Genomic DNA, 27,175 nt, shown 5'->3' with positions numbered 1-27,175 from the left:
ACGGAATCAATGTGTAAAATAAAGAATTGTATGGCAACAACACCTAATGATCCCAAGGAATATTATTATCACCATTCACCATCATTCAGGGTGAGCATTCCTTTATCCGAAAGTCTAAAGTCCAAAATGTTCCAAGTGCTAACACAATGCCGTATGATGCCACAGTCTGACCTAATGTGATGAGCCACTGTCAAAATGCAGATACACCAAAATATGTCTAAGGCATGTATGAAGCAGAAACAAAGTTCATGTGTAGGATTTGGTCAAATAGACCAAAAATCTCCCCTCCAAATTAAAAATCTGCAACACTTCTGGGCTCAGGCAATTTGGATAAGGAATGTCCAACTTGTATTAAAAGATGTCCCAGAGGTAGCAGACCTGGCTCAGCGGGTCAGAACACCGTTCCAGAGGACCTGAGTTCAGTTTTCAGCATCCACAACAGGCCACTCAGAACTGCCTGTAATTTCAGTTCCCAGGGATCCAACACCCTCTTTTATCTTCTGCAGGTCCTTGCACAAGCAAATTTGTACATACATCCATACTTTAAGAAGTTATATCACAGAGAGGGGCAAAGGCAGGAGAGTGGGTGAGTGGAGTAGCTGAGAACAAGTTAAGTTGGTCTCAAGTTCATGTTCCATCTCCCTTAGCTTTGAAAGGGAAGCTCTTAATTCTACATCACGAGGGTCACCCATATGGGACCAGTGTTATTTGATAAATTTGGTTTCATGTCACCTTCATGTGGCACAGAATCCTAGTTTTCTGTCCCTGTGGCGGATTCAGGAGTATCAGGAGAGGCTGTTATACGCTCCTTAATCTGTAGACCCATTTGGTCTTAGAATTACTGATTTGCTAATGTCTTTCATTTAGCTTTGGTTCAGTTTGCAAGACATTTTCCTCTCCTCCTCCCCTTCCACCCTTTAAATTGAGAAAGTTCTGTAGTAATTTATTCAGCAGAGGCCAACTTTCTCAGTGCATGTAGCTCCCTTTTTCCCTGAAAGGACTTTTATTCAATTTATATTTTATATCCCTAAAGAAATAACATACGACTATAGTGATTTCAGTCCTGAGGTTTCATCTGGCAGCTGACCCTTTGGGGAATCCAACCACACTGTTTTCTCATTTCATAATGAATGAGGCACTAATGATTCCCATGTTGAACAAATAATTTAACCTCGCCAGACTAGCTTGTTACAGCTGTGCTCTCTGCTGTTGGGCAAACTCTCAGGGCAGCTAAGACCCAAGCTCACTAAGTTACTACTGACTTTGTCTCATATTAACCAGGCAGATGGAACCCTGAATAGCTCTGTGCGGACATGTTGGGGGCAGGGCAATGTCTTCAGGATGAACAGGCCTTGCAGATTCTTTCTGCCTTCTTATCACTGCCTGTCACTCTGGCTCGATTTCCTCATCTGACTCAGCTTCTGCTTGGGAACTGGCCAGGTCAGGATCAAGGCACAAATGGGGGGAGTGGGTAGTGAGAACCAGTCAGAGGTGGAACACTGAGGTTGGGGTTGAGATAAGGAAAGCAGAGGGCCCACTGGAAAATGGCCACAGCAGAATATCTTATAGAAAACTTCAGGATGAACTAGGGTGATGGAGTCTTGGGTTGGTGGAAGAAATGTGTATGCATGCTCCAATGTGGGAGTTTGTCAGGTTTAACTGCTCAGTACAAAATAAACTTAGCATGGTCTGCGAAGGTAGCTCAGTCAGTAAGATGCTTGCTGTGTAAGCGTAGGACCTACATTTGGTTTTCAGCAGCTATATAAATAACTGGGCATGGTAGTGTGTGCTTGTAATCCCAGAATTGAACAAGTAGAGACAGCAGGATCCCAGGTCTGCTGGCCAGCCAAGATAACCTAGTTGGTGAGCCCTGAGTCTCAGTGAGAGACCTTGTCTAAAAGAACAAGGTGGTCAGATGCTGAGAAATGATCCCAGAGGTTGACCTGTAGCCTACACATGTGTACTGGCACACATGCACACTTACCACATCTACATGCCTGCATAGATACATAAGATAAAATGCAACTACATGTACCAAAATCTATGCTGCTGAACAAGTGATAGTTTTGCAAAATGATTTCCTGTGATTTTTTTTCCCTAGTTATGGTTACTAGTTATAGTGCCAGTTGTCTACAGAACTGGCGGGACATGGTCCTTTATCCCTTTGTGCCTAACAGATTCTTTGTGCATGGATTTGATTTTTTTTTAAAAAAAATCTGGTAAAGGAGTTTGATTAAACAAGGCAGAGCTGATCACGGACACAAATCTGGTACAATATTAATTAATATGCTGCCATCTGGAGAGTGTGTAAGCTAGCTCTAGCAGCAACTTCAAGAAGCAATTTCCACACATGACATTATCACACACGTTTCCAAGGTGACTCCTGAGCTGCAGGAAGATCTAGTCTGTTTGACAGAAAGAAAAATCCAATAGCAATGCAATTGTTCTATATTACAGTCATACTTCATATATTCTTTCTTGAGTGTTTCTTACCTCAGTAAGCTGATTAGCCAGTCTTTGGACAGACTCACCTTCTGAATTGATTGCCTTTGGTCAGTAAGGGTCTGTCATCGGTTAGTCCATACTGATCACCTCTCTTCTCTTTTCCCCTAACACTTCTAGGTGACAAGGCTAATAACACAAATGTTGCCTCTGGAAAAGATGCCAGAGTTCCCTTTACTCCCCAGACTAAAGGACTGCTTCCTGTAGTCCCTGGGCCTGAAACAGAGAGGTAATAGGGGTAAGGGAAGACCCCACCTCATTGGGAGTTAGAACTGAGCTCAATAATTTTTAGCTGAGCTTTTGTTCTAGAGAGCCAGTTATATTTAATGCTTATTTTTATGATTAAGAATTGTAGTGTCCTTGGGTAAAAGAGCATTTGCCTCTAAATCCTTAGCCATGCAGACTGTGTCCTTCAGTGGTGCTGACAGGCAGGTAAATAACACAGGGTTTCCCTTGGAAAAATCAGTTATGAATATTCAATGAAGGATCCAAACCATCTGACATCCAGTCCTATGAGGTAAATAAGAGTCTCCAAGGTGTTGAGAGAAAGGGGATGGGGAGGCAGGGGGATCCAGAGAGAGAAAGGGGGAGGGGAAGGGGAGGGGGAAGGGGGAATGGGAAGACAGGGAGAGGCAGGGGGAGCACACAGATAACACTGCTTTTGTAGCAGTTCATGGAGGAGAAAGGAGCCTTCCTGGCTGCGGCCCAGCCAGCCTCCTGCAGAGCCAGAGTGTTAATGGAGAGCATGTGCAGTGACTGAGGTTTCTTCCATTCTAATGAGAGTTTTCCATTTCTCAAGCACCTTTGAGCTGGCATCTGACAGTGTCCATGCTGGTGGACCTGCACTGTCTCAGACCCAACAGGCAAGGGACGTTTTCCTTCTTTGGACCATTTTAATATAGAAAGCCCTATTTGTATCTGCATAAAACTAAATATAATCAGCATGTAATAGTGATAGCAATAACAATGTCACTAGGTAAATAAATGTAGATTCAAAAATTAGATGAGGGAAATGGGCAAAGAATATGAACTAAGAAATTCTCAGAAAATTTATTACAAGCATAATGGAAAATGTTTAAACTTAGTATTAAAGTGAGATGGCATTTTCCTCCAACTAGATTTGCAATATTTTTAAACTTACACTTCACTACACTACACACACACACACACATACACACACACACACACACACGAGACAGAGAGAGAGAGAGAGAGAGAGAGAGAGAGAGAGAGAGAGAGAGGGAGAGAGAGAGAATGAATTTGGTGTGTCTAGGCATATACTCTCATGAAATCATTATTGTAATAAAAATGATATTATGTATCATCTCCAGAAGTTTCTCCCCCCCCCCACCTTTTGGGATATAACATGTGCTCTCTGTCTTTGAAGAATCCAGTGTTAATTCAGATTTGTTATACTTAAGATAACAGGTAATATAAAGTATTGGTGAAGACATGGGAAAACTAAGCAGTCTTGGACACTGTGAGTGTGAATCACCATGCTTTGAGAGCTTAGGCACCATCAAAGCAAAAGGTGTGCGTTACCTGTGACACTTAAAGTCCATCTTTAATTACCTGTTCTAGACAAATGCTTACATCAGAAGTCACTTTATGAATGCCTGTTTTGGAAAGCTATTGGGAATAACTGAACTATCTATCAGAATAAGAACTGTTTGAAAAATGACATGTTTACATTGGAATACATGTAGCAGTGAGAAGGAATTGACTTACTCTATGACAGCCTAGATGGATATAAAATACATATTGTTAACTGGAACAAGGAAATTGAGTGTGAGAACAATACAACTTATGTGAAACACACACACACATACACACACACACACTTGCTCACACTCCTTATATTTTAGCCAGACATGATGACACATACCTGTAACTGCAGGATGTGGAGGCTGAGATCTGAAGACTGGCAGATTTAAGGCCAGCCTAGACTACACAGGGAATTCTAGATCAGCTTGCACTAAAGAACAAAATTAAATAGCTTCAGGAGAGTTTTTGTTTGCTTTGTTTTGTGTCTATGTGTGTGTGTGTGTGTGTGTGTGTGTGTGTGTGTGTGTGTGGTATATGTGTGCTTGTGTGTGCATGTGTAGATCATGGGTAACTGCTGGTTGTCATCCTCTTCTTCCACCTTATTTTTGAGACAGGGTCGTACTACATATGAACTTACTCTTTACTTATTAGCTACACTGGCTAGCTAGTGATCTCCAGAGTTCTCTGTCTCTGCCCTCAGCCTGGCTTTTAAAAATGTGGATGCTAAGGATGTGAGCTTAGGTTTCATGCTTGCATGATAGGGAGCTTATTGAACGAGCCACTTCCTCAGTGCCAGCAGGATTGTGTGTGTGTGAGAGTGTGAGTGTGAGGACTGTGTGTGTGTGTGTGTGTTTCTTGAGGGCATATGAGGCATGAATTGTTCATAGCATGGACACACGTGATAGGTTTTCTTAGGTGGTGCTGTGTTGCTGTCCCTACACCTAGAGGAACTGAGCAGTCCCCACTCACTGGCTGCGTGCCCAATCTGCCTTTACTCCACACCTTTCCCGATGGCTTACTCTCACATCTTACTCTTTCTATCAGTTTGGTTGACATCATGAAGTAGTATGTAGCTCTGCCTTCATGTCTTTATCCTGATGAACTTTTAGCATCTCTCCATATGTTTGTCATTTGGCCATTCTTCTTGCACTAACTTTTTATGTTTACAAAAAAAAAAGAAACTAAAAGAAAACATAAAACTCTGTCAAACTGCAAACACTAGGCTGTATCCAGCTCTTAGGATGGTGTGAGGCCTGCTTGATATTTGTTACCTCAATGCCAAAGAAACAGCCTTTAAAATAGTAACCATGCACTTAGTTAACTGCAGAAATGTGGTTTAAGCACTTTGTGCTAACTTTATACATAATGAAGATGTAACAGAAAGCGGGTAATTTTGAAGGGGTTGACTGGCTTCCAGAATGTTCTACTAGGAGCTAAAGATATTAATGCCATTCCTGTCTAAACAAGAAAGCTGCATAGCAACCACTAGACTCTAGCACTTTGCTGGTGCCAACACTTAGGGGGAAAACATCTCAGATTTCCTTTTGACCAATGGGTTTTTAATTTTAAAATTCACCATTTTTTGTTTTCTTTTAATCACACCTGGGTTTCCTTAGCCCTAGGACTCAATAACACTTGAGTTTTTCTTACTTTTAAAAAATGCTTAATGAGGTTGGAGGGAAAGCCCAGCAGGGAAGAGTCTTTGCTGCTCTCCTGGAGGACTTGAGTTTGATTCCCAGCACCCACATAAGGTGACTGGATTTGACTGTGAGATTTTCAGCTCCATGAGAGGGGAGAGAGTACTCCAGAGAGATGGAGGGTTTGACATTCAATTGCTCTTTAATGATACATAGCAGACAATATATTATTACCAATGCTAAGGCTATTGCTACCACAGGATATTGCCACATTTCCTATGCATTGCCTCTAACAATATTGGCACTTAAACACAAATAATAAATTGCTAATTACCAAAGAAATAAGCATAGCAATAAATAGAACATCCATTCATGGGTTATACAACCTGAGTCCTTATGATAGTCTCAGTTACAGGTCTGGAGTCTGTGAAGATGGGGTCAGGCTGGGCTTCCAGCTACTTGAATTGCTAATTTGACCTTGAAGTGGAGGCATTGCTCTCTCGGTTAACTCTTTGATGGTCGGGAGCTGAGGAAGCTTGGTGGAGGATCACACCAGAAAGTCATAGCTACCAGTGTGTGATGAAGTACTTTGACTGGGCTTCTCTTTTATGTTTGATTTGGCATTACTGCTGATGTGCATGGCTGATAACCACTTGTGTCTGGTTATCACAGCACAGCTTCCAGACTTGTCTCTACAAGTACTTTACTTCCAGACTTGTCTCTACAAGTTTCCTATTACAAAATGGAGTTGGTCCTATTAAGGGCCTGCTCCTTATACCCTGTAATTCTACCTCCAGGGCATCTAACACTCTCTTTTGTCCTCTGTACACTCCAACACACATGGCATACACACACAGTTCTTTAAAGGAAGAAAAGGAATGTGCTCATGGGGCTAACAAGAAGGCTTGGCAGGTTAAGATGTTCACCAAACTCCAAGCCTGGCAATCTAAGTTTTATCTCTAAATTCCAAGGAGAAAGCATGCACACAGATAAATATAAAGAAAACTAAAAAGTGTGGATTTGGATCCTGGAGAGATGAATCAACAGCTTAGAGCCCTTGTTGACTCTTGCAGAAGACTTAAGGTGTGGTTCCCAGCACCTACACATTGGTTCACAACTATCAGTGTCTCCAGTTCCAGGGGTTGTGGAATTTTGATCTCTGTGAATACCAGGTGTGTACATGGTATAAATGTATACATGCAAGCAAACACTTGCACACATAAAATAAAATTTTAAAATTTAAGTGAAAATTTAAAAGAATATGCTTTCATTTTGTTATTTCATAGTTGATAGTTCTTAAGTGTTAAACCATACTTTTTGCAGCTATTGAAAATCTTAGCCATAGACTTAGGGGGTGGATGAAATATTGAGTGACTTTGAAATAAGAACTGCTAATAATTTTCTAGTGCTTTGTGATATGTGAAGTGACCTCCCATCCCTCTGACTCTCCCAGGAAAGTGAGTGGTATGTGGTTGTTAGCCTATTCTACAAATTGAGTCCTTAGAATAGTGGCTGCTAAAGTTGAAATACAAATCCCAAGCTTTGTCCATAAACCCCACTGTCTGCCCAACTCATTTCACTTCAGAGCATTTAGCTCAAGGATTCTCATTCTATTGTAGTTGTCATGCTGGTAAGGGGCTTAAAAGACCATTTAGACTAGATGAAATTCATGAAAGTTGACTTTCAAGTTATCTTAACTTTGATTAAAATTAAGTTTGTCAGTAGGTCTCAACCTTGACAGCATGCTACAATAAGCTTGGGCTCTCAAAACAAAACAAAATAACACAGCTAGGCAGTAGTGGTGGACAACTTTAATCCTAGCACTTGGGAGGCAGTGGCAGGTGGATTTCTGAGTTCGAGGCCAGCATGGTCTACGGAGTTACAGAGTGAGTTCCAGGACAGCCAGGGCTACACAGGGAACTCCTGTCTCGGAAAAAAAAAAAAAAGAAAAAGAAAAAGAAAAAGAAAAACAAAACAAAAACCTACTTGTGTCTGGTGACATCTTAAACCGATGAAGTGAGATGGGAGGGGAAGAGGTTGGGGTGGGTTCCCCTTTGTTTGAGGATTATGCTGTTTCTGTGATGAATGCTGTTGATGGTACTTGATCACAGTTAAAAATACTATCCATTCTATGCTTCATCATTTCTTTAAGTCTGTAGCTTAAATAGTCTTTTACCTAAGAAAGTCTCCTGATACCCTTCAAGAAGACTTTTGCCTTTCTAGAAGGTTCTGTGTTTAACCTCTGCTTTCACCTGACTCACTTCCTCAGCTCTTCTCCTCAGGTTGCCTGCTCTTTTCTTCCTTTTCATTGTCCTTTTAGTTTCTTTCATTCATGCCTCTACACCACCCTCATGAACGTCTTCACTATCCTAAGACCTAAATGGATGCCTCTCACTGCATCTATAGGTACCTTCTCCCTCTTCCTGTTCCAGCTCTTTTATGAAGTAGTCTCTAGCTGTGTCTTACTTAGGGTTTTACTGCTGTGAACAGACACCATGACCAAGGCAACTCTTCTAAGGACAACACTTAACTGGGGCCAGCTTACAGGTTCAGAGGTTCAGTCTATTATTATCAAGGTGGGAGTGTGGCAGAATCCAGGCAGACATGGTGCAGGAGGAGCTGAGAGTTCTACATCTTCATCTGAAGGCAGCTAGGAGAAGACTGGCCTTCAGGCAGGTAGGATGAGGGTCTTAGAGCACACCTCCACAGTGACACACTTCCTCCAACAAGGTCACACCTACTCCAAGAAGACCACATCTACTTCAACAAGGCCACACTTTAACATGGTCACACATCCAAATACCCCACTCCCTGGGCCAAGCATATTCAAACCACCACATGCTAGCAGGAAGATTTATCAAAACCCTGAACCAAAGACTTGTATAGGGTGTTTCCATTGTTCAAATGTATCTTTGGTAGTTTTGCTCCCATGGAAAGTTTTGGAAATGTCAAGGGAACAAAGTGTATTCTGTTTTCTAAGAGTCCATTCATATGTAGCTTTCATTCCTATCTTGTGCTGTGTGTGACCTGGCTTCAGTGAGCTGAGCATGGATCATGTCTCTCAGTGTGAGCCAGTTTTGTCACGGGCTTGAACCTGTCTATCTGCTCCATAGCATGAAGAAGTTATGAACAATCTGCACAGGCGCCTGTCCAAACACTTCATGTAATATGGATTCTCATATCAAAATATCTGGCTAGTACTAGAGAACTAATTGGGATTTCAGGGCAAGATAGATTTCTGTTGGCCCTTTTATCCCATATAAAATCTTGTCAAATTACAACTGATACAAAGAAAAGATCTGCACACAGCCCTTGACTCCGCTGTGCCCTAACTTGTGCTGTTTGGTTGCAGGAGCTCGTGTAAATGCCAAGGACAACATGTGGCTGACCCCACTGCACCGGGCTGTTGCTTCCAGAAGTGAAGTGAGTGGTCTCCCCGTTTAGTCTAACACTTTCTCTGGTCTGTAGAAAAAGAGTTCTTTGCATTGAGTCCTTAAAGGATAAGCAGGAACCTAGCATGAGGAGGGAGAGATGTAGCAGAGTATCCATGTTTGAGAAGAGAAGTGGCAGGGGGAGTGAACCGAAGTCAGGTGGAGATTCCTGGGATGGAGAGAGTAGCAGAAAGTCAGTCATTGGTAGAAAAAAAGCCTTTTAAGTCTAGAGCAAGAGGGTTACCCCAAATGGGCAGCTCTTTGTGTGTCTTGTGCATGTCAGACATGGTGTGGTAGGAGGCATCTTGGTTATCCAAGTTGGACACAGTGAACCTTGACTTTGATGAGTCTTCAGCCTGGAACAGAGGGAACACAGCAAACAGATCCACGCAATGCCAGAGGGGGACAGGAGGAGGAAGGGAGCAACCTTGGCACAGAGCATGGCACATCTCCCCAGAGCAGAGGTCTGTCAAGCTAGTCTCCAAAGGATAAGCAGGGGCCCAGCAGGTCAGGAAGAGGAGGGACTGGTGCAAGAAGAGAAGAAGCAGAGGAGTGAACCTGAGGCAGGTAGAGGTTTCTGGGGCAGAGAGCTTAGTGTGGGGTCAGTCAGATCATAGGGCTGCCAGGGAGACAACACCCTGTGAGTAATTGGCAGTGGTCTCAGCAGATCTTCTGAACAACCACTGTGGCTGCAGGGTGGAAGAGGGGATGCTCCAAAAGCAATAGGAGAAGGTGCGTGCATGCGTGCGTGCGTGCGTGCGTGCGTGCGTGCGTGCGTGCGTGTGTGTGTGTCGGAGAACCAGTCATTTCAGATATTATTAGTTGCATAGTCATTTGAGATATCATTAGCTACAAACCTCACAGAATTTTGACATCTTTGGAGAATGGGTGGAAAAGAAGCTGACAGGTCCTTCACTGAAGGCTTGGTGGTATGGGATGGGGTTGAGAAGGTTGAAGTCCTAGAAACTAGCTTGTTTTTTTTTTTTCTTTTTTTCAAGATACAATCTGGGAAATATGTCACTGGAATGTAAGCTTTATGGGGGCAGGAGGATTTTATTGCTACTGTTGTTGTTGTTATTATTATTATTACTATTATTATTCTATGATGGATCCTAAATTTAGAATGTTCTAGAAACAATTGAGAATGGTACTGAACAGTTAGTTTCTTGTTGAGTGCTGGAAATATGTAAAGATACTGAATATGTCATCATATTTATCTGGGTTTGGGCTTCAGGGATGGAGATGATCATGGAAAGCATGGCAGGATCAGTGAGAGGCTGATGGGTAGAAAGGGAGGGCCACTGTGGGGACAGGGCTGGAGGGAAGGGAGGGCCACTATGGGGACAGGGCTGGAGGGAAGGGAGGGCCACTGTGGGGACAGGACTAGAGGGAAGGGAGGGCCACTGTGGGGACAGGACTGGAGGGAAGGGAGGGCCACTGTGGGGACAGGGCTGGAGGGAAGGGAGGGCCACTGTGGGGACAGGGCTGGAGGGAAGGGAGGGCCACTGTGGGGACAGGGCTGGGGGGAACCGGGAAATATCAGCCTGGCCAGAGAGGGCACAAGATTCTGACCTCAAAGGCAGTGAGCATTGTGTGAGTAACTGCCCAGTGGAGCTGCTCCCCTGGCATTGGAGGAGGTGATGATGTTCTTCAGTGAGCCTGCCCACATCACACGTGTCTGAGCCTGGCCTCAGTGCCAGCTGTTCCTTGTTGGCAGCTATCTGGGAATTTCAGAATCTATTTAGTCTGTCTTCCTTGTTGTGCTCGGTGTTCGGAGTTGTTTTTAAAAGCAGGTTGCCTGTATTCTCTTTGCAAGCAGCCCGTATAGAAGGAGGGAGGTAAAGAATCCTGAACTACGTTTGCTCAGGTACTAGGGAATTCATCTGAGGGCTCTCTGTTATATTTGTGTTGTACCTGGGAAAACAAGACAATGACTGCTCATGATAGGAAGGCCAGCCTCAAGAGACCAGCTTCTTCATATGGGAGTACCACAGAGGCTAAATCCTTAGTAATTTTAATGCCTTTAAAAATATGTGAATACAGTCTTTTCTTCCTTACCAAGAATGAGAAGAATTTAGATGCTTTCTAAATAGCAGGTACTATACATGCTGATAGAGCTACAAAGCAAATAATACACAGCCATTAAGGCTGTGGTCCCCAGCCTTAGGGGAAGAAAGGACACACAATACATGTTTGCAGTAGTAGTGACCTTGTTAAGTGATCACTCTTAGAAAAGTACAAAAGCTTAGATCCCATCATCCATCCCGTCATCCATTTGCCCTCAGCCGTCTTCTGCTGTTATGGTATGACTTGGTGTTTGAGCTGAGCCGGCGATGACGGGTTGTACAGGTTTTAGATGTCCGTGTCTAAGAACAGCACTTGTTGCCTCCTCAACTAATTAGCAACCTCTGCAGGTTTTCTGGGTAAAAAGAAAAAAAAAACTGCTTACAGATGGCTCTTGCCAGGGAGGAACTAAGTGTGAACTCACTATAAAGGCATCATCTTTTGTATCTTCCACAGTTGACCTGTTTCTAATGACAACTGGGGTGTCTGAGCCTGTTGTTAGAGTTGATTATGCACTGAACATCTGAACTTGGGCTCATCGTGATGCTGTGGAAGCCCTAAATTCAGGCTCATTTTTCATTTGAATTTGGTCCTCTTGCTATCCTTTTATGCTTCTCTTTACTAATAGTTGGGAGAAAGGGAAGTAGGCCTAATGGAAAGGACAGAGGGGGCTTGGATTGTGTTTTTAGTATTTGGCTTATTATAAAGAGAATGCTGGGTTTAGGTATGAGCTGGTACATCCATCCATTCTTCAGACTGAGATTGTTAATGAATGTGTAGTAAAAACATTTTCTTCATTGAGAAGCTTTTAAACTCTACAGTATCCCTTGTCACTTGACATATTTGATTGTCCCAGGATCAAGACAATTCGGAACCAAACAGCATTGTCTGCCACCTAATGCTCTGTCAATCCAATCTTTCTTTTTTGTTGACTTTCTCCAAGGTGGTGGAGAAACAGAGAGACTTTAACTTAAATATTAGAGAAACGGTTTTTTTTTTTAACAGTGGCCAACAGAGATAAGAAAGACTTGAGGCTTCTGGAGAGAGAATATGAATACTGTGAACAATTTCATATGGTTTTCTGTGTCCAGTGTGCTCCTCTTGCTGCTTTGCTTTGCTTTCTGGAATAGTGCACCTGTGAGGAACAGAATTAAGTGCATGCAAGCCTGGAGTTGAACATAGAAAAGCCTAACACTTGTTTGTTGAGGCTTATGGGGTGGATGCACTGTCAGCTGTGTTGCGTGGCTTTCAGGGAGTTCATAGCTTGACCTCGGAGATTGTGATGTTTGGGGCCTGAGTATGAATGTGCCAGCATCAGACATGGGTTCCTTCTGCTGTGATGGGCTGAGGGGCACTATAGGGGAATTGCTAAACTTTTCACTTCCCTGTTCTAAAAACTGTTTGGGTTAGAAAAGTTAAAGTATTTTGGGGCATTGGATTGAGTACATTGTGTTTTTCTAAATGTTGCCGTTCTGAGAACTTACTGAGCATTCACCATGTGCTAAGGACTTTCTGAGCATTAGTCTACTTTAATCTCTGAGATTCTGACATCGTATGAAACTTAAGACTGGATATTGGTGATACTTATAAAGAAATTCATATACTGTCTTAAGTTAGTTATTTAAAAACTTTATAATCTTAACCCACCTTTAAAAAAATCTCCTGGCCTTTATGAGGTGTCTCCCTACTTGTTGATTTCCTGTATGCATTATGTTTGGTCTCCTTTATGACCCATTTTCTTTAACAAGATCACCCGTGTAAGCATTGCCTTGGCACTTTCCATCAGAGCTTGGTGGAGTTCCAGTGGGCACATGATTGAAGGCAACGACACCCTCTTTCCTTGAATCTATCAGTTGAATAGACTTTAGCAGTGAACTGTTCATGTCTGGGCCGTGTCTGAGCTTATTCTGATGCAGAGCTAGTGTGATCACCCACTGTTGCTGAGGGTTTGTGATTACAGTGATCATGTATTGCCCAGAAGATGGCAGCTCTCCAAAGCTCAGAGGCATCACAGTAGATGGCAGATATTCTTTCCAACTCATCTTCCGTGATGCCTCTGAGCTTTGGAGGTGAGTGTATATTTAGTTTAAGGGTGATTACTCGACCACCATTACTCTCAACACCCTTTGAGCCATGAGTCTCTGCATTCACTGTAGACCATTGGAAAGAGGCCTCTCTGATTAGTGCTGAGAGTGGTCATGGTTTCTGTGTATAAATATATGCTTTGAAGGTGGTTCTGCACTTTGTTAACTTAGTTAAACAACAGAAGGGAATTTCCTCTAGTACCTGTGACATACCCAGTTCCATGAACTTTTGAATGGAGTTGAGAAGTGTGTCTACAATCCAATCGGGGAGATGTTGGGTTACCTCCATAACTGTCATGCCACTATAGTGCAAATGGACACATTTTGCCTGACAGGTTGGTATCATAATTCCTAGGGTTCACAGCTGGGTAAGATTGTTGATGGATTTTCTCCCTCAGCCCCCATGCATAACGTCTTCCAGCACTGTGAAAGCTAGCCAGTAGGGAGAATACTGAATACTCCAGTTCAGTATGAATACTTTGTTTGTGTTTCCTAACATTCAAAAACAAGGTTATGTGAATAGTCCCCATAGTGTTCTCCTGTCCCTAAGTCTTCAGTGAGTATTGCTAGGTTATAGAATAAGTATACCCTAATAATAATTATGATAGTGGGCAGAATTTAGTTCAACATTAGACACTTCTAGAAGAATAATCCCATTAATTGAGCAGATTAGTTGAGGACCAACTTATACAGTTCTTAAAGAACATAATAATGTTATAATAAATATGGGATAAAATCCCCCAAAGGATTACAGTAATACAGTCTAAGCTTTCAGGATTTATGTGTGGCCTCAGGGAACATTAACACACAGCACAGTAACTATCCTGTTAATATGTGCCAGTTATCATTTACAAATCTTGCTAATGATCATGTTCCTGTATTTATGCCATCCAAAGTTCCTGAATGTATAATATGTACAAGGCACCAACTAAGCTCTGAGTAGAATACAGAAAGTTGTCTTAAGACCCAGAGCCTGGTCTAAAGCAAATTATATAAGTCACCGAACTTGACATTGCTTATGTCTGTGACAACTATGTATAGTTCTAAGCCTTACTCCTCCACAGTGATTTGTGGCTGAGGTAAGTGCAGTGCACATGTGAGAGTAAAAAGCAGAAGTGGAGGTGGTAGTTTTAAGATGTGTACAGCTTCTCCTCATCTTTCCCATGTGCTACAATGTATGCATCTACTTATCTGGAGGATGGACAGGCTGTCTAAAGACAGAAACCCGTAAAAAGTGGAAATCAGGTGACTTGTGGCATCCAAGTCAGTCTTCCCCTCTGACTGCATCTTCTGTAGGGCAGGCTGCTACAGGGCATTGTCTGAAAAGGCCTACAGATGTAAGGCTGAGCACTAACTTGGCTGGAATCTTCCTTCAGGAGAAATAGTAGGCTCTTCCCCGGTGTTTGTTCATTAAATGAGAAAAAGGGCTTTGAAAGAACATGGCATGTTGTGGCCTGTGCCCTGGGCCACTAGCCCAGCACTGTGATCGACCTGTGAACTTCCAGAAACTTTGGAAGAAATTAAATAACTTCATACCCAGGTGTGGTGGCTTATCCTTGCAATTGTAGCTTTCAAGAGTCTGCAACCAGTGGATCTTGAATTCAAGGACAGCTTGTGCTGCACAGGGAGCCACACCTCAGTAAAACCAGACAAACAAGCAAAAAGGAAAAAAAAATGACTCACAAAAGGAAAATTCTCTACCTCTTAGATTTAACAATAAGACAATAATTTTATTCTTCATTATTTTTATTCTAATTGCTTTTGGTTATATTTTGCAAGAGTTCTGGGTTTGAAGCACTGGAAATAATAATAAAAGTTTTATTGAGACTGGGTACCATGCTGGTTTTAAGTTTGTGATGGTTCTTCTGCTTCTGAGAGCTAGGATTATAGTGTGTTACATTGGTACACTTAGCTCAAAATGTAATTGTTAAAAAACTAGACTCTTACCACAGATAGTTGAGAAGCCACTAAGTATCTTTACTTAGTCCAAAATGTACTGGCTTCCATCCTCCTGTGTTAACTTCTTCTTCACCTTGTATATTTAAGTTGAAAACTCCTAGACATTAAGTTTTAGCCAATGTGCAAATATAGTCTCCTAAGTAGCTATAAAATTATTTCTTCTCAAAACCAAGTTAAAGCACTTTCAAGGCTGACATGCTTGAAATAGGAACACAGCTTTAAAATCAAAATTGTTTTGAAAGCAAGGATTTGGTGTGGTCTGAATACTATATTAGATTTCTATTAAATATATTAAGCCAATTTGGCAGGATAAGCTATAGCTTAAAATTATAAGTAACTAAGGAGAATTAACATTTGGATACATTTATGACAGGATACTTACTTGGCTGAACTCATCCAAATCTGGTAGAGTCGCTATAACCGTGAGTCAGCCTGCTGATGGATCATCAGCCTGAGCTTCAGCCATCTGCCGATGAACTGAGGCTGCCCGTGAATGGAGAGCATCATCTCAGGGGACCACTAGGCCTGCTCCATTTTGTATGTTTGTGAATTTAATGGCACAGTCTTTGTTGTTGTTGTTTTGTACTGGTCATTAGTTCTAGGGTCTGTGAAGAATGGGCAAGTGCTCTATCTTTAAGGTATACCCCAGCCCACAAATCATCTTAAACTACTCTATTTTTATGGTTTTTTAAAAAATAATATTTTAATTTTTGAGATTACAATATATTTGCATCATTTACCTCTTCTCTTTCTTCTCCGGGCATTCTCATGTACACCTCCTTGGTGCTCTTTCAAATTCATAGCCTCTTGTTTTTCGTTAGTTGTTGTTGCATATATATAATATTAAATACATATTTAAAGTAAATATATAAAATATAAAAGAAATAATAAAATAATAAATATGTATAAAAATAAAAAATATATAAATATAATTACTACTTACTCAGTCTGTATAACATTAACTTGTGTGTATGTTTTCAGGGCTGACTATTTAGTATTGAGTGCTTGATGTGCTTTTCCCTAGGAAAGACTATTTCTCCTACTTCCAGCATTTCTTGGTTCTTCATGTAGGTTATGGGATTTTTCCCTGTCCATTTTACCATATCTGTTGTTGCTCAACTCACATTTGGGCAGTCAAATTGGTGAAACTTTGAGTGTAGTTTCTGACATTCCTAGAAGACACAGCCTCACAGTAAATTTCCTGACCTGCCTCTTCCAGTCTTTCTGCCCCTCTTCTATAATGTTCCTTGAGTCTTAGGTGCTGTGTTGTGGATATTTTCATATTTTGAAAAGTGAATTTTTAGAAATTAAGAACTCCTTTATATGCTGTTTATTTCTTGGTAGAGCCTTCTTACATTAGGAAAGTGGAATCATGAAGTAAACAGATATAAATATGAAAATGGAGAATGGTAGAAGAAACACATGTAACAAAAGTAGAGAGAAAAATTAAAGGTCTCGGCTCTTCAGGATATCCCTGATCTGTAAGAGTTGGGCATAAAAGGCCAGTGTGGTGACATTTGCAGTCACATGGGAAAAGTTCAGAGGAAAGAGATATCATGCCATGTACATTAACCTTGTATGATAATAAATATGAACTCTTGAACTGCAGCCCAATGTCAGTCATGATTGCCTTGGATTCAGAGCTGATAAAGATTATGTAAGGACCACATGCCTCATCTTGTATAAGTCTAGCATTCTCTTGGTGATTTCAAAGATTTGGGTAGATTTGGGTTGCTGCTTGTATTCCCTGAATTTGTCTCATTGATGTATATGCTTTTGAAGGTTTGCTTTTAGGCACTGGCATTCACCTCTCCCCAGCACACATGGCTCACATCCTTACATCTTCATCCCTGGTGCACACTAGGGCTTCCTACTCACTATGCAAACATTGAAGCTCTGTTCATCCTTCATCAAATTAAAAACTGACCCTTCACTGCATAACCAGGGCCTTACTTCACATGGAGACCTCTGACTTTCAGCACGATTCCTCCTTAGGAGGAACCTTAATCATAAGCAACATTTTCCCAGCAAATAAAACTTTAACCAGTCTTGATGATTTTCAGTTTCTGATCATTCAAAGCATGGGATGGCTATTCTGGAGGTCTGTGGGGAAAATTTAAAAGGCCACCACAGCGGCGCGGTGGCCCCGGAGGGGCTTCCACCCCTGTCTGTGGTGGGTCCCACATTCGGGGTGGGGGAACTCTATAGTTCCAGTGGCCTGGGGGCCTTGGTGACGACAGGCCCCAATAACACGAGAAAGTCCTTGGTTCCAAAAAGGTTTATTGTCATGGCGGATAATAGATGGATCTAGGTGTACCCCCCAAAACTCAGGGCAGTCCCGAGTTATATAGGGAGGGAGAAAGGGGGAGGATTGGGGGAGGATCTGGGGGAGGCATGTTTAATTTGCTCTGCCCTCTGGCCTTCATTAGTATGTAAATCCCTAGGGGCTGAGGCCTATAGCCTGGCCTATGTAATTCTATGGAGACTGTGACTGCTTTTTCAGGATCCTGGGTTCTGGGGGGTGCCGAACTCCTGCCGGTTCTCATGTAGAATCCCACCTAGAATCTACAGAGTCTCGGGGTTCTAGGCACCTGTTCCACCATGATCCAGGATACCCTTACGTAGTCCCACAGAGGTCTTTAAACTTTTTATGCAAAAGACTAGATAGTGTGTTCACCTTTGCAGTTTGTAAAAGTAACTTTTACTCATCTGGAGGCTTACTGCTGAATAAGCTCACCCTTGCTAGTTCTTTCTGAGCTCTGGCTGGCTAGTTCAACTCAGCTGTTCTGCCTCAAACTCTTCTCCAAGTGACTGATTCAATCTGGCTTCTCTCAGCTTCTCACTGAATTGCTCTGCTTGTCCTCAAACTAAGTGGTAATTTGTTCTAATCTTCTGGCTCCTTCTCATCCTCTGGCTTCAGCTGCCTCTGCTGCGCTGCACTGCATGTCTGCTGTGCTGCGCTGCACTGCATGGACTCAGGAATGAGCTCAGCTCCACTGTACTCACTGCACTGACTCCCAACTGACTCTCTCCCTGTGCTGCTCTTACATAGACGTTCTCCTGAGAGTTGGGTGTATCCTATCTCTGACTCATTCTGTCAGTTCTTTCTCTGATTCGTCACTTTATCTGCCCCTCAATTAGATGTCACTGTTTGGGGTTAAAGGTGTATACTAAAGGATTCCAGCCAGAGAGATTAAAGGTGTGTACTAAGGGCCAGTCAACATTCCAGCTGGGTCCCATAAATCTAGAAGATCTTTGGATGTGGTCAAAGCAGCCTTGTTGCTGGATAAGATTCCTCCACAGTAGTTCCCCACCTCAGCTTCTCAGCTCAGCTGTGGTATCATGAAAACAGGCATGGACACTTTGAAAGATGGACTGTGTCCCCCTCAAATAGTTTTTACAAAAACAAGACGCAGTATGTATATGGTTAAAATACTTTAAAGATAGTGATTACGGCATAGGCCTTGAATTCAAGATCTTCCAGCCTCCCAAACAAAAAGCACTTATTTATATGCAAATATCACTTGCATATAACTCTATATGATCTTTGCTTAGCATATTGCCTTGAATAAGTGAATTGTGAATTATTCTTAAGCATTTATTTAGATGTATCTAGGCTATGTCTTACTCACTTCCTCTGTATTATGTTAATAATCACACATTTTATGCTGAGAATATTGATGCTGGTAGGACAGTGGTTTAGCATACAGATTCTGTGTTTGATCTCTAGCACTGAGAGGAAAAAAATGATAATTATATTTGATTAACTTTCAATTATACATTTCTCAAGAATTCTCTAGTCTTAACTCCCAACAGAATAAGCTTGTGAAATGATCTTGCATATTTCATTTTGTTTATCTATCCTAAATTCACATAACACCTAACAGAAGCAAGAACCCACACAAGCACAGTGAAATAACACTGAACTAAGGCGAAGATGTTCAAGTGACAGTATGTATTATTGCTTTGCTGTGAATGTGAGAAGTGGGTGCTACCATTTCATGTCCTATATCTGCAAAACATTTTTGTGGCACACATCTTCAAAATAGTGTTATCTCATTTATATTTAAGTTATAGATACACAAAATAGCATGTATATCCAGGGTGGGATATTTTATTTATCTTTTGCTTACACAACTGTGAAGGTAACAGTCTTCTTAATGGTTTTTCTCTGCCTTGGCCATGTTCTTGTCAGAGCTGATTAAACCTATCACTGCTTTTTACCCCCAAATACCAATGGTGTAAAGCTTTTTCCCTAGAGCTATAAGAAGCTTCAGTGCTGGGACTATACTTACTCTGTTACTATTGTTATCTCTGGTTCTTGGGTACTTTGCATGGACCTCTTCCTCAATCCCCCAATATTGAGGATTAAGCCTAGGGCCTCATACACTAGACAAGCATTCTGTCAATAAGCTATATCCCTGTCTTAGTCAGGTTTCTATGGCTGTGAAGAGACTCTGTGATCACCCCTTACAAAGGAAAACATTTAATTGGAGCTTTCTTACAGTTCAGAGGTTTAGTCCATTACTGTCATGGCAGGAAGCATAGTGGTGTGTGTGGCAGATGTGGTGGAGAGGTAGCTGAGAGTTCTACATCTGGATCTGCAGGCAGCAAGAAGAGATACTTACAGTAGGCCTGACCTGAGTATCTGAGACTTCAAAGCCCATTTCCAGTGATACATTTCCTCCAATAATGCTACACTTATTCCAACAAGGCCACACCTCCTAATCCCTATGAGCTGATGGGACCATTTTTATTGAAACTACCACAATCCCTAAACCCCCTTTAACTTTTCTTATTAAGATGGTGTCTTATTAAATGTCTGTAGCTCAAACTGCAGTCCCCCTGCCTTAGCTTTCCAAATAGCTGAGATTTCAGTCCTGTGTGCCACTAGATCTGGGGAGTTTTAGGGCTCTTAATTTAAAGGTACACATTAGAATCTGGAAGTGCACTTTTGGTCATCACTGTGCACTGAGTCGCAGTCAGACGGAATAGATGAGAGGGTGAGCCTGGATTCTTTAGTACTGTAGAAGCCCCATTCTTCCCGAGGATTTCTCTATGTAAGGGAGGGAAGAGCCAAGGGCCAACCTTGAGGTAAATAGCAGCAACAAGCGGAAATTCCAGCACTACCATCCCATATCACAATAGACTGTTGCTGCATTAAAATAGACTTCAGAACTTATCAGACCAACATAGATTAAAGTGTCCTCTTATTCTACAATATCATATTATGATTTATCTGTTATGTTGTGATTTAAATGTTCTTCTGTTTATTTTTGTTCTTTCAATCATTTTTAGGCTAGTGCCAAATTAATTTCTCTGGATCTTTGTAGTTCTCGCAGTGTTTCATGTGTAGGTGAGCAATAGTGTGGTACTGATGCCTTTCACCAGTTCACTGATGCCACAATGACAAGACATCCTTGAATAATGCTACTAATGAATTCTGGGGTAGCCTCTGGAAGAAGAGAGAAGCAATCAGTAGATATTCTCTTCTCGAAAGGATCTATATAAGTCACTTGACTGAACAGGAGGTATAAAGAAATGCTGGAATCTAATAGTCTTGAGTGGGCCCAGACATCTTGATTCCATAATATAAGTATAGCTGAAAGTTATAGATGAAGAAATGGGTAAGCTAGTTGGGTCAAGGAAAGGAAATAGAATTCAAAAGTCTAAACAATTGTGTAAAAAAAAAAAACAGAACAGCAAAAGAAGTTGCTCATTATAGCCAGGCTTGGTGGTGCACACCCATGATCTTATCACACAAGAGGCTTAGATGGGAGGATCGTGGGTTTAGGGACAATCTGGGTTACATTGAAAGTTCCAAGCTATCCTGGGACAACTTTCTGAGATCTTGTTTCAAAACAAATGGAAAACCAAGCCAAAACAGAAAAGGTTTACTAATTGTAATGGAAAAGTTGGAATCATTTTATTATAGCTTTAAACTGAGACAGTCATTAATTTCTTCCTTTGACTGCATATCAGTCTCACAAGATGGTAGGTCATGTGTTACACGTTGGCGCGGAGAACCTAGATTCAAAAAGAAGTTCAAGAATGTTTGACAGGCTTTAGGAGTTTGTTGACTTATTTATTCCTAGACTCTTCTCCTTTTAGAGGACATTTTTGTATAAGTTTTTTTACATATCTTTAACCTGATCTGCATGTCTGCACATGACTGCCCTCAGGCGATCCACGGATGCCTTATCAGAAAACTGTGTCTTTAGAAGGTGAACTTAACTTTAGATGTGGGCCAGGCTCTTGACTTGAAAGAGCAAGACAGAGCGATTGGCTCATTCTGTGTTACTCTTCACATCTCTACCTCATATGGCTTGGGTTGTCCACAGCCTGCCTGGAAGGGCAGCACTCTTTCCTTTCTCACTACAGTTCCTGTGTCTCACTACAGTTCCTGTGTCCAGAGAAGCACCTTTCCCACAGGAAGTATTGACTGGGCATTTGTCAGTGATCCTGCAAACTGCTTTTGTTGTAGGAGGCAGTGCAAGTATTGATTAAACACTCGGCTGATGTCAATGCAAGGGACAAGAATTGGCAGACCCCCCTCCATGTGGCAGCAGCCAATAAGGCTGTCAAGTGTGCAGAAGTGATCATTCCCCTACTGAGCAGTGTCAATGTCTCTGACCGCGGGGGGCGCACAGCCTTGCACCACGCGGCTCTGAATGGACACATGGAGGTGAGTGTTCTCATCATTGGGTACTGGGCCATACTACTCAGACCTAGTCAGCTACAGATAGAACCACTGTTGAGACTTTATGTGAATGTGAGAGTAACAGAGGTATGTTACCTGGGGAGTTATATACATTCTCAAATTCAGACCATAATGAGTTGAAACAGTAGGCTGTCATTTCAGTCTTCTCCCTTGACATGAGCAGTGGGCCTATCTTTCTAGCCTGTCTTCCTAGTCTGAATCCCTGAGCTGCTGTTAGGCTTGATGCTAATTTGGTTTAGACCACCACCGGCAAGCAACAAGGAGCCATCATCACTGGAAGGAACACCTGATTTCATTGTTTGTTATCTTTCAGATGGTCAATTTACTCTTGGCCAAAGGGGCAAACATCAATGCATTTGACAAGAAGGACCGACGTGCTCTCCACTGGGCAGCATACATGGGTGAGGATTCTGTGTGTGGAAAGCAAAGTGTCTGGGTCTTTGCTACCTCAATGGTAGGGTGAGTGCCTACTGTGCACAAGATCTTGGTTTTGATCCCAACATATCAAACAACTAAAGACCACAGACAGATGACCTTAACTGCACATGGGCCTCGTGTTGGCCATGTAAGACAAGTCTGACTTAAGTGTTGGATTTCACTTGAATGAAGATTTGGCCCATTTTCCTGGCATCTGGCATCTGTGAAGTGCTCTAGTTGGACTCTTGCCTTGTCAGAGGTTTATTTATCCCAAAAGAGAGGGGAGGATGACTCATGGCCTGGACCTCTCTGAACATTCTTCACTCTGGATTTGAAAGCTACAAACACTGCTTGTATGTTAGTTTGTTATGGCATCAAATAAAGTGTTTAGGAAAGAAAGCAGGCTGGCTAACAAAGCAAGGACACTGCGCTCTTTATCTTTGAGCTTCTAAATATTTTTGAAAGAAACAAAGGGAAGGAAGAGAGGGCAGCTTCCTGGCTCCTCTGTATATGGACATGGAGGACCCCAGTAGATCAGGCTCCCCTCTGTCCACTTCACCCCCAGAACTGAAAAGGTTGCATTTCTATTTTGTCCTTTCGTTTTGATTGGTGCAAAGACCTTGGACAAATGATAGTTCTCAGAGTTTGTCCTCAATGCAGGCATGAAAGATGAATCAATATATATAGTATATGTATCTGTGTGTGTGTATATATATATATATATATTTTTTTTTTCCTGTGGAAGCTTCTATGAAATGAAGGAAAATTTGGAAAATAAATACTGAACTACTAGATGATATCTCCGGAGATTAGTGATTGTTTTTTTTATTTTCCTCTGTTTGTTTGTTTTGAGCATTTTTGCTCATTTGAGTCAGTTTCATAAGCATACATTTCTGTTCTCATCATTTCAAAAATTAACATTAATTGTAGGGGGAAAGGAGTAGATTGGGGTGAGAATAAAACAAATCCCACTGCTGCAGGTATATGAAGGAATTCTTAGACTTACAGATGCCAAAAATCTTTAAACTTTGTAAGAATTAACTCCCTGTGTAGGAAAGGACCTTGAACTGATCCTCCTTCCTTCCAAGTGCTGGAATTCCAGGTATGTGCCACCATACCTGCCCTTCTTTCATTCTTGAGTAACACAGACCTTTGAGTAGGCTAACACCAGTTACATCTTTGGGCACAATTATACAGAGAACTACTCAAAGAACCTGGGGCTGCTGATGTATAGTTAAAATATTTTTGTGACCCAAAGAAGTCAAATCATTATTGCTCATGCCATCAGGTTACAAATAGGATGACATATAATCCTTAGGAGATAGGGGATTAAAAACTGGGACAGGTAGCTTGAGACAGCACCATATAACTGAAAATATTTTTATATATACAAGGTTTTGTAGATGAAAAAATCAAATTTTGATAAAGCAACCTATACCTCCACCCCCTCAGCCTCAGCTACATACACATTGTAGGTCCTGGAATCAGTATTTGTCTCGGGCCCTTCAGTTAGCTGCTTCATTTATAGCAATGAACTTAAGCTTTGAACAGTCTTCAATTATAAAATAAAGGGCAAACACATATATCATAGTGAACTAGGGGACAGAGCTCAAATGCCTACAAAAGCCCAGATTAGGAACAGTTTCTATTTAGTGAACAGTTTATGGGAGTTATTTTACATAGCAACATAAAAAATTGCCTTTTTATGTATTAAAACTCAACAAGGCAGTGATAATTTTGGATTTAACAGTAATCTGTAAGTATTCTGATTTTTAAAAAACTTGGTTTTCTAAATTAAATTTTTACTGCTAGGCTTTTTTTTTTGGTGAGGATGGTAATTGTTTTCATTTTAACATAACTCTTGTTGTTCTTACTGTGTTTGTTTGAAGGCTCTTGCTAAGTCATCTAGGCTGGTCTGGAATTCAATCTGTAGCCCATGCTGTCTCTGAACTTGTAACTTGCTTGCCTTTTCACCCAAATGCTGCGATTCCATACTCAACACCAATACAACTTTTAAGAGGCGGAGCTTCTAATATATTGTTAGTATCTGGTTCTTGTTTGTTATCATGGGGAACAGCTACCAGCTTTGCTACATCTCATTCAACTCTTATGTATGAATCATCTGTTTCTTCCCATGGGATTTACATAATGTCCGCGTATAGTCAGTACTCAATAAATGCTCATTGATTATTTTCCATGAGGCAGCTTTTTTTTTTTTTTAAATGGATCAGGAAAATACTGGTGGTAAAAGCAGTTAAGAATGATCTTTCTTGTGGTGAGTTGTATATTTTTGCTGCTTTATTCATCAAGGCCACCTGGACATTGTGGTGATGCTCATTAACCACGGTGCAGAAGTCACCTGCAAGGATAAGAAGGGCTACACCCCGCTGCACGCTGCAGCCTCCAACGGTCAGATCAGCGTTGTCAAACATCTCCTGAACCTGGGGGTGGAGGTAAGCTCTGATGGCCGCACTGCTGTCGGTTCACGTCTTTCTGTCTGGGTTTTCTTCCACTCTGTAGTAAAATCCTCTTTGCATTTTTGTTCAAGTGGAGAAAAATTTACTTCCTTGGAACATGTATTTCTTAGTTTATCTGAGCTGATAAAGTGTGATAGGGACAAACAGCAGGAAACTAGAAACAGACTATAGATGTAGAGAAGTATATAAACATTTATATTTCTTCTTTTTTATTTTGTTTTGGTTTGTTTTGGTTTGGTTTTGGTTTTTTGAGGCAGATTTCTCTGTAACCCTGGCTGTCCTAGAACTTGCTCTGTAGGCTGGCCTCATGCACCTCCCAGGAAACATTTATATTTTATGTAATTTATAATAATCAGTCATTTTAAAAGGCCCATTGGAGTGGACCTTGGAAGTTGTGGCTCACAGCAGGAGGGAGTAAATGGATGCCAGGGGTTGTATAAGAAATGTCGATGATGAGCTTGAACTGTTGGCCACCTTCTTCAGCTGGGAGCAGTAATGCTCAGGGCATCTTTCTCCCGGAGGAAAGGGGAGTCAAGTGCTGTGTGAGACAAGATGCTAACATCCAGATCCTTGAGCATGTCTGGGAAAGCAGTAGGGAGCCATGGACTAGCATACCTCTTCTCTACAGGAAGACGAGCCTGGTGAAGTGTCAGGCAGAATGGATTCTGAGCCTGACTTGAGGACACTGTGTCCACAAGCCACTGTCTTGCTATCCCTGTCCTCTCGCTTAATGGTCACAGTTCCCAAGCCCATGAGTTGGAGTTTGCCCTTTTCTTTTCTAGCATTGTGAAAGGCTCTTTGCTTTCCGTTTTCTTTATCCATCAGATCTGGATAAACCCTCCACAGGCTGAAACCTCTAACAACCTTGTGGCTCTTTTGTTTGTTTGTTTTGTCATATTCAATTTCACTTCTCTTTCCCCAGAGGGCGGGGGCTGGGGGTATAGGTGCTCTCAGGATAACCCGCTGGAGAGCAAGTGATCTCTGAATAATTACGCTGATGGGTGGATATTTCCTTTCTCTCACCAGAGCCATTAGGCCTTTTGTGGCAAATGGAGTAAATTGGCTCCAGTGCTTTTAACTGCCCTTGTTGGATGCTTTGCAGATTGATGAAATCAATGTCTATGGAAACACAGCGCTTCACATTGCCTGCTACAATGGCCAGGATGCTGTCGTTAATGAGCTGACCGACTACGGTGCTAACGTGAACCAGCCCAACAACAGTGGCTTCACCCCTCTGCACTTCGCAGCGGCGTCCACTCATGGTGCTCTGTGTCTGGAACTGTTAGTGAACAATGGGGCCGATGTGAACATTCAGGTATGGCGCTCGGTCTCTCTGCCTTAAACACCTTTGCACTGAGCCGTTGGGCTAACCTAACTACTGTCAGTTATGCTGTATTTTCATGAATTGGAAGCGCTTTGACTTACATAGTCTTGTCCTGGATTGAGATGCTGGGTTGCCTCTCTAGGTATGGTGGTACCAGTCCTTGGCGCCAAGGCTCCAGTTGTATCTCCTTTGTGGATTAATGAATGCTCCAGGGTGAATATCCGGCCTTAAAGGTGCTGCTAGCTCAGCCCATATTTTAGCATAGTGTGGTTAGCTGATAGGGGAGAGCTGCTGAGGACACTGAGGAATAACCGACTCATGATTGTGCCTAATTCCAGCATGCTCTTCAAATGCTTTTCTTCAGCAAGCTGTCCCTTAGTGAAGGAACATTGAGTGGATAGTGGTGAGCATTCCTTCAGCTGTGGAGTTGCTTAAGGACTGTCCTGCTCTTAATTTGACAGTGGAGGAGAATCCGAGCATGAGATGTGATCTCTGGCCATTACAGATTCACGATACAGGAGATTAAAACACACACAGATGTTTGAGGCAAAATGTGATGAGTGTCGAGAGAAAAAGAGGAATAAAACTTTGCAAAGCCCACATGTTAGCTTGTCTCTTGTTTGGGGATAAAAGAAAATGAGCTCGTTTTCGAGCAGAGAATTTGAAAGGAACCACAGAAATAATTCGGGAGAAGGCATTCCCAACAGAGAATGGTGTGAATGAGGGAGGCCGGAGCCATGGATAAGAAAAGCTGTGAGTAATCTGGTGACTTCTCAGCTCACCATGATGGATGATAGAGACAACCTATGCTGCTGTACACTCAGTGTTTCCCATCTGGGTTGTACTGAAATGCTCTTACCCTGTAGCAGAATATCCTGAGCAGTGCCCCACAGCATCCTCAGCACCCCCCCCCACCATCCTCATCCTCAGCACCCCCACCATCCTCTCCTCAGCACCCCCACCATCCTCATCCTCAGCACCCCCACCATCCTCATCCTCAGCACCCCCAACCAT

The 27,175-nt window shown here is 42.0% G+C and overlaps 1 protein-coding gene across 2 annotated transcripts in view; it reads left to right on the top strand.

Moving 5' to 3' along the window:
- The window catches only part of Ankrd44 (ankyrin repeat domain 44), a 257,860-nt gene that overhangs the window by 123,309 nt on the left and 107,376 nt on the right, over nucleotides 1-27,175 (top strand). For both annotated transcript variants that reach the window (XM_028765551.1, XM_028765552.1), the window contains exons 4-8: nucleotides 9,037-9,107; nucleotides 21,707-21,907; nucleotides 22,257-22,344; nucleotides 24,671-24,813; nucleotides 25,940-26,152. In XM_028765551.1, coding sequence (XP_028621384.1) covers nucleotides 9,037-9,107; nucleotides 21,707-21,907; nucleotides 22,257-22,344; nucleotides 24,671-24,813; nucleotides 25,940-26,152 — 716 coding nt within the window. The remainder of the gene's footprint in view (nucleotides 1-9,036; nucleotides 9,108-21,706; nucleotides 21,908-22,256; nucleotides 22,345-24,670; nucleotides 24,814-25,939; nucleotides 26,153-27,175) is intronic.

The sequence above is a fragment of the Grammomys surdaster genome, unplaced genomic scaffold (genome assembly GCF_004785775.1).
Source record: "Grammomys surdaster isolate TR1022 unplaced genomic scaffold, NIH_TR_1.0 165, whole genome shotgun sequence".
Taxonomy (NCBI): domain Eukaryota; kingdom Metazoa; phylum Chordata; class Mammalia; order Rodentia; family Muridae; genus Grammomys; species Grammomys surdaster.
This window is presented reverse-complemented; position numbering and strand designations above follow the sequence as displayed.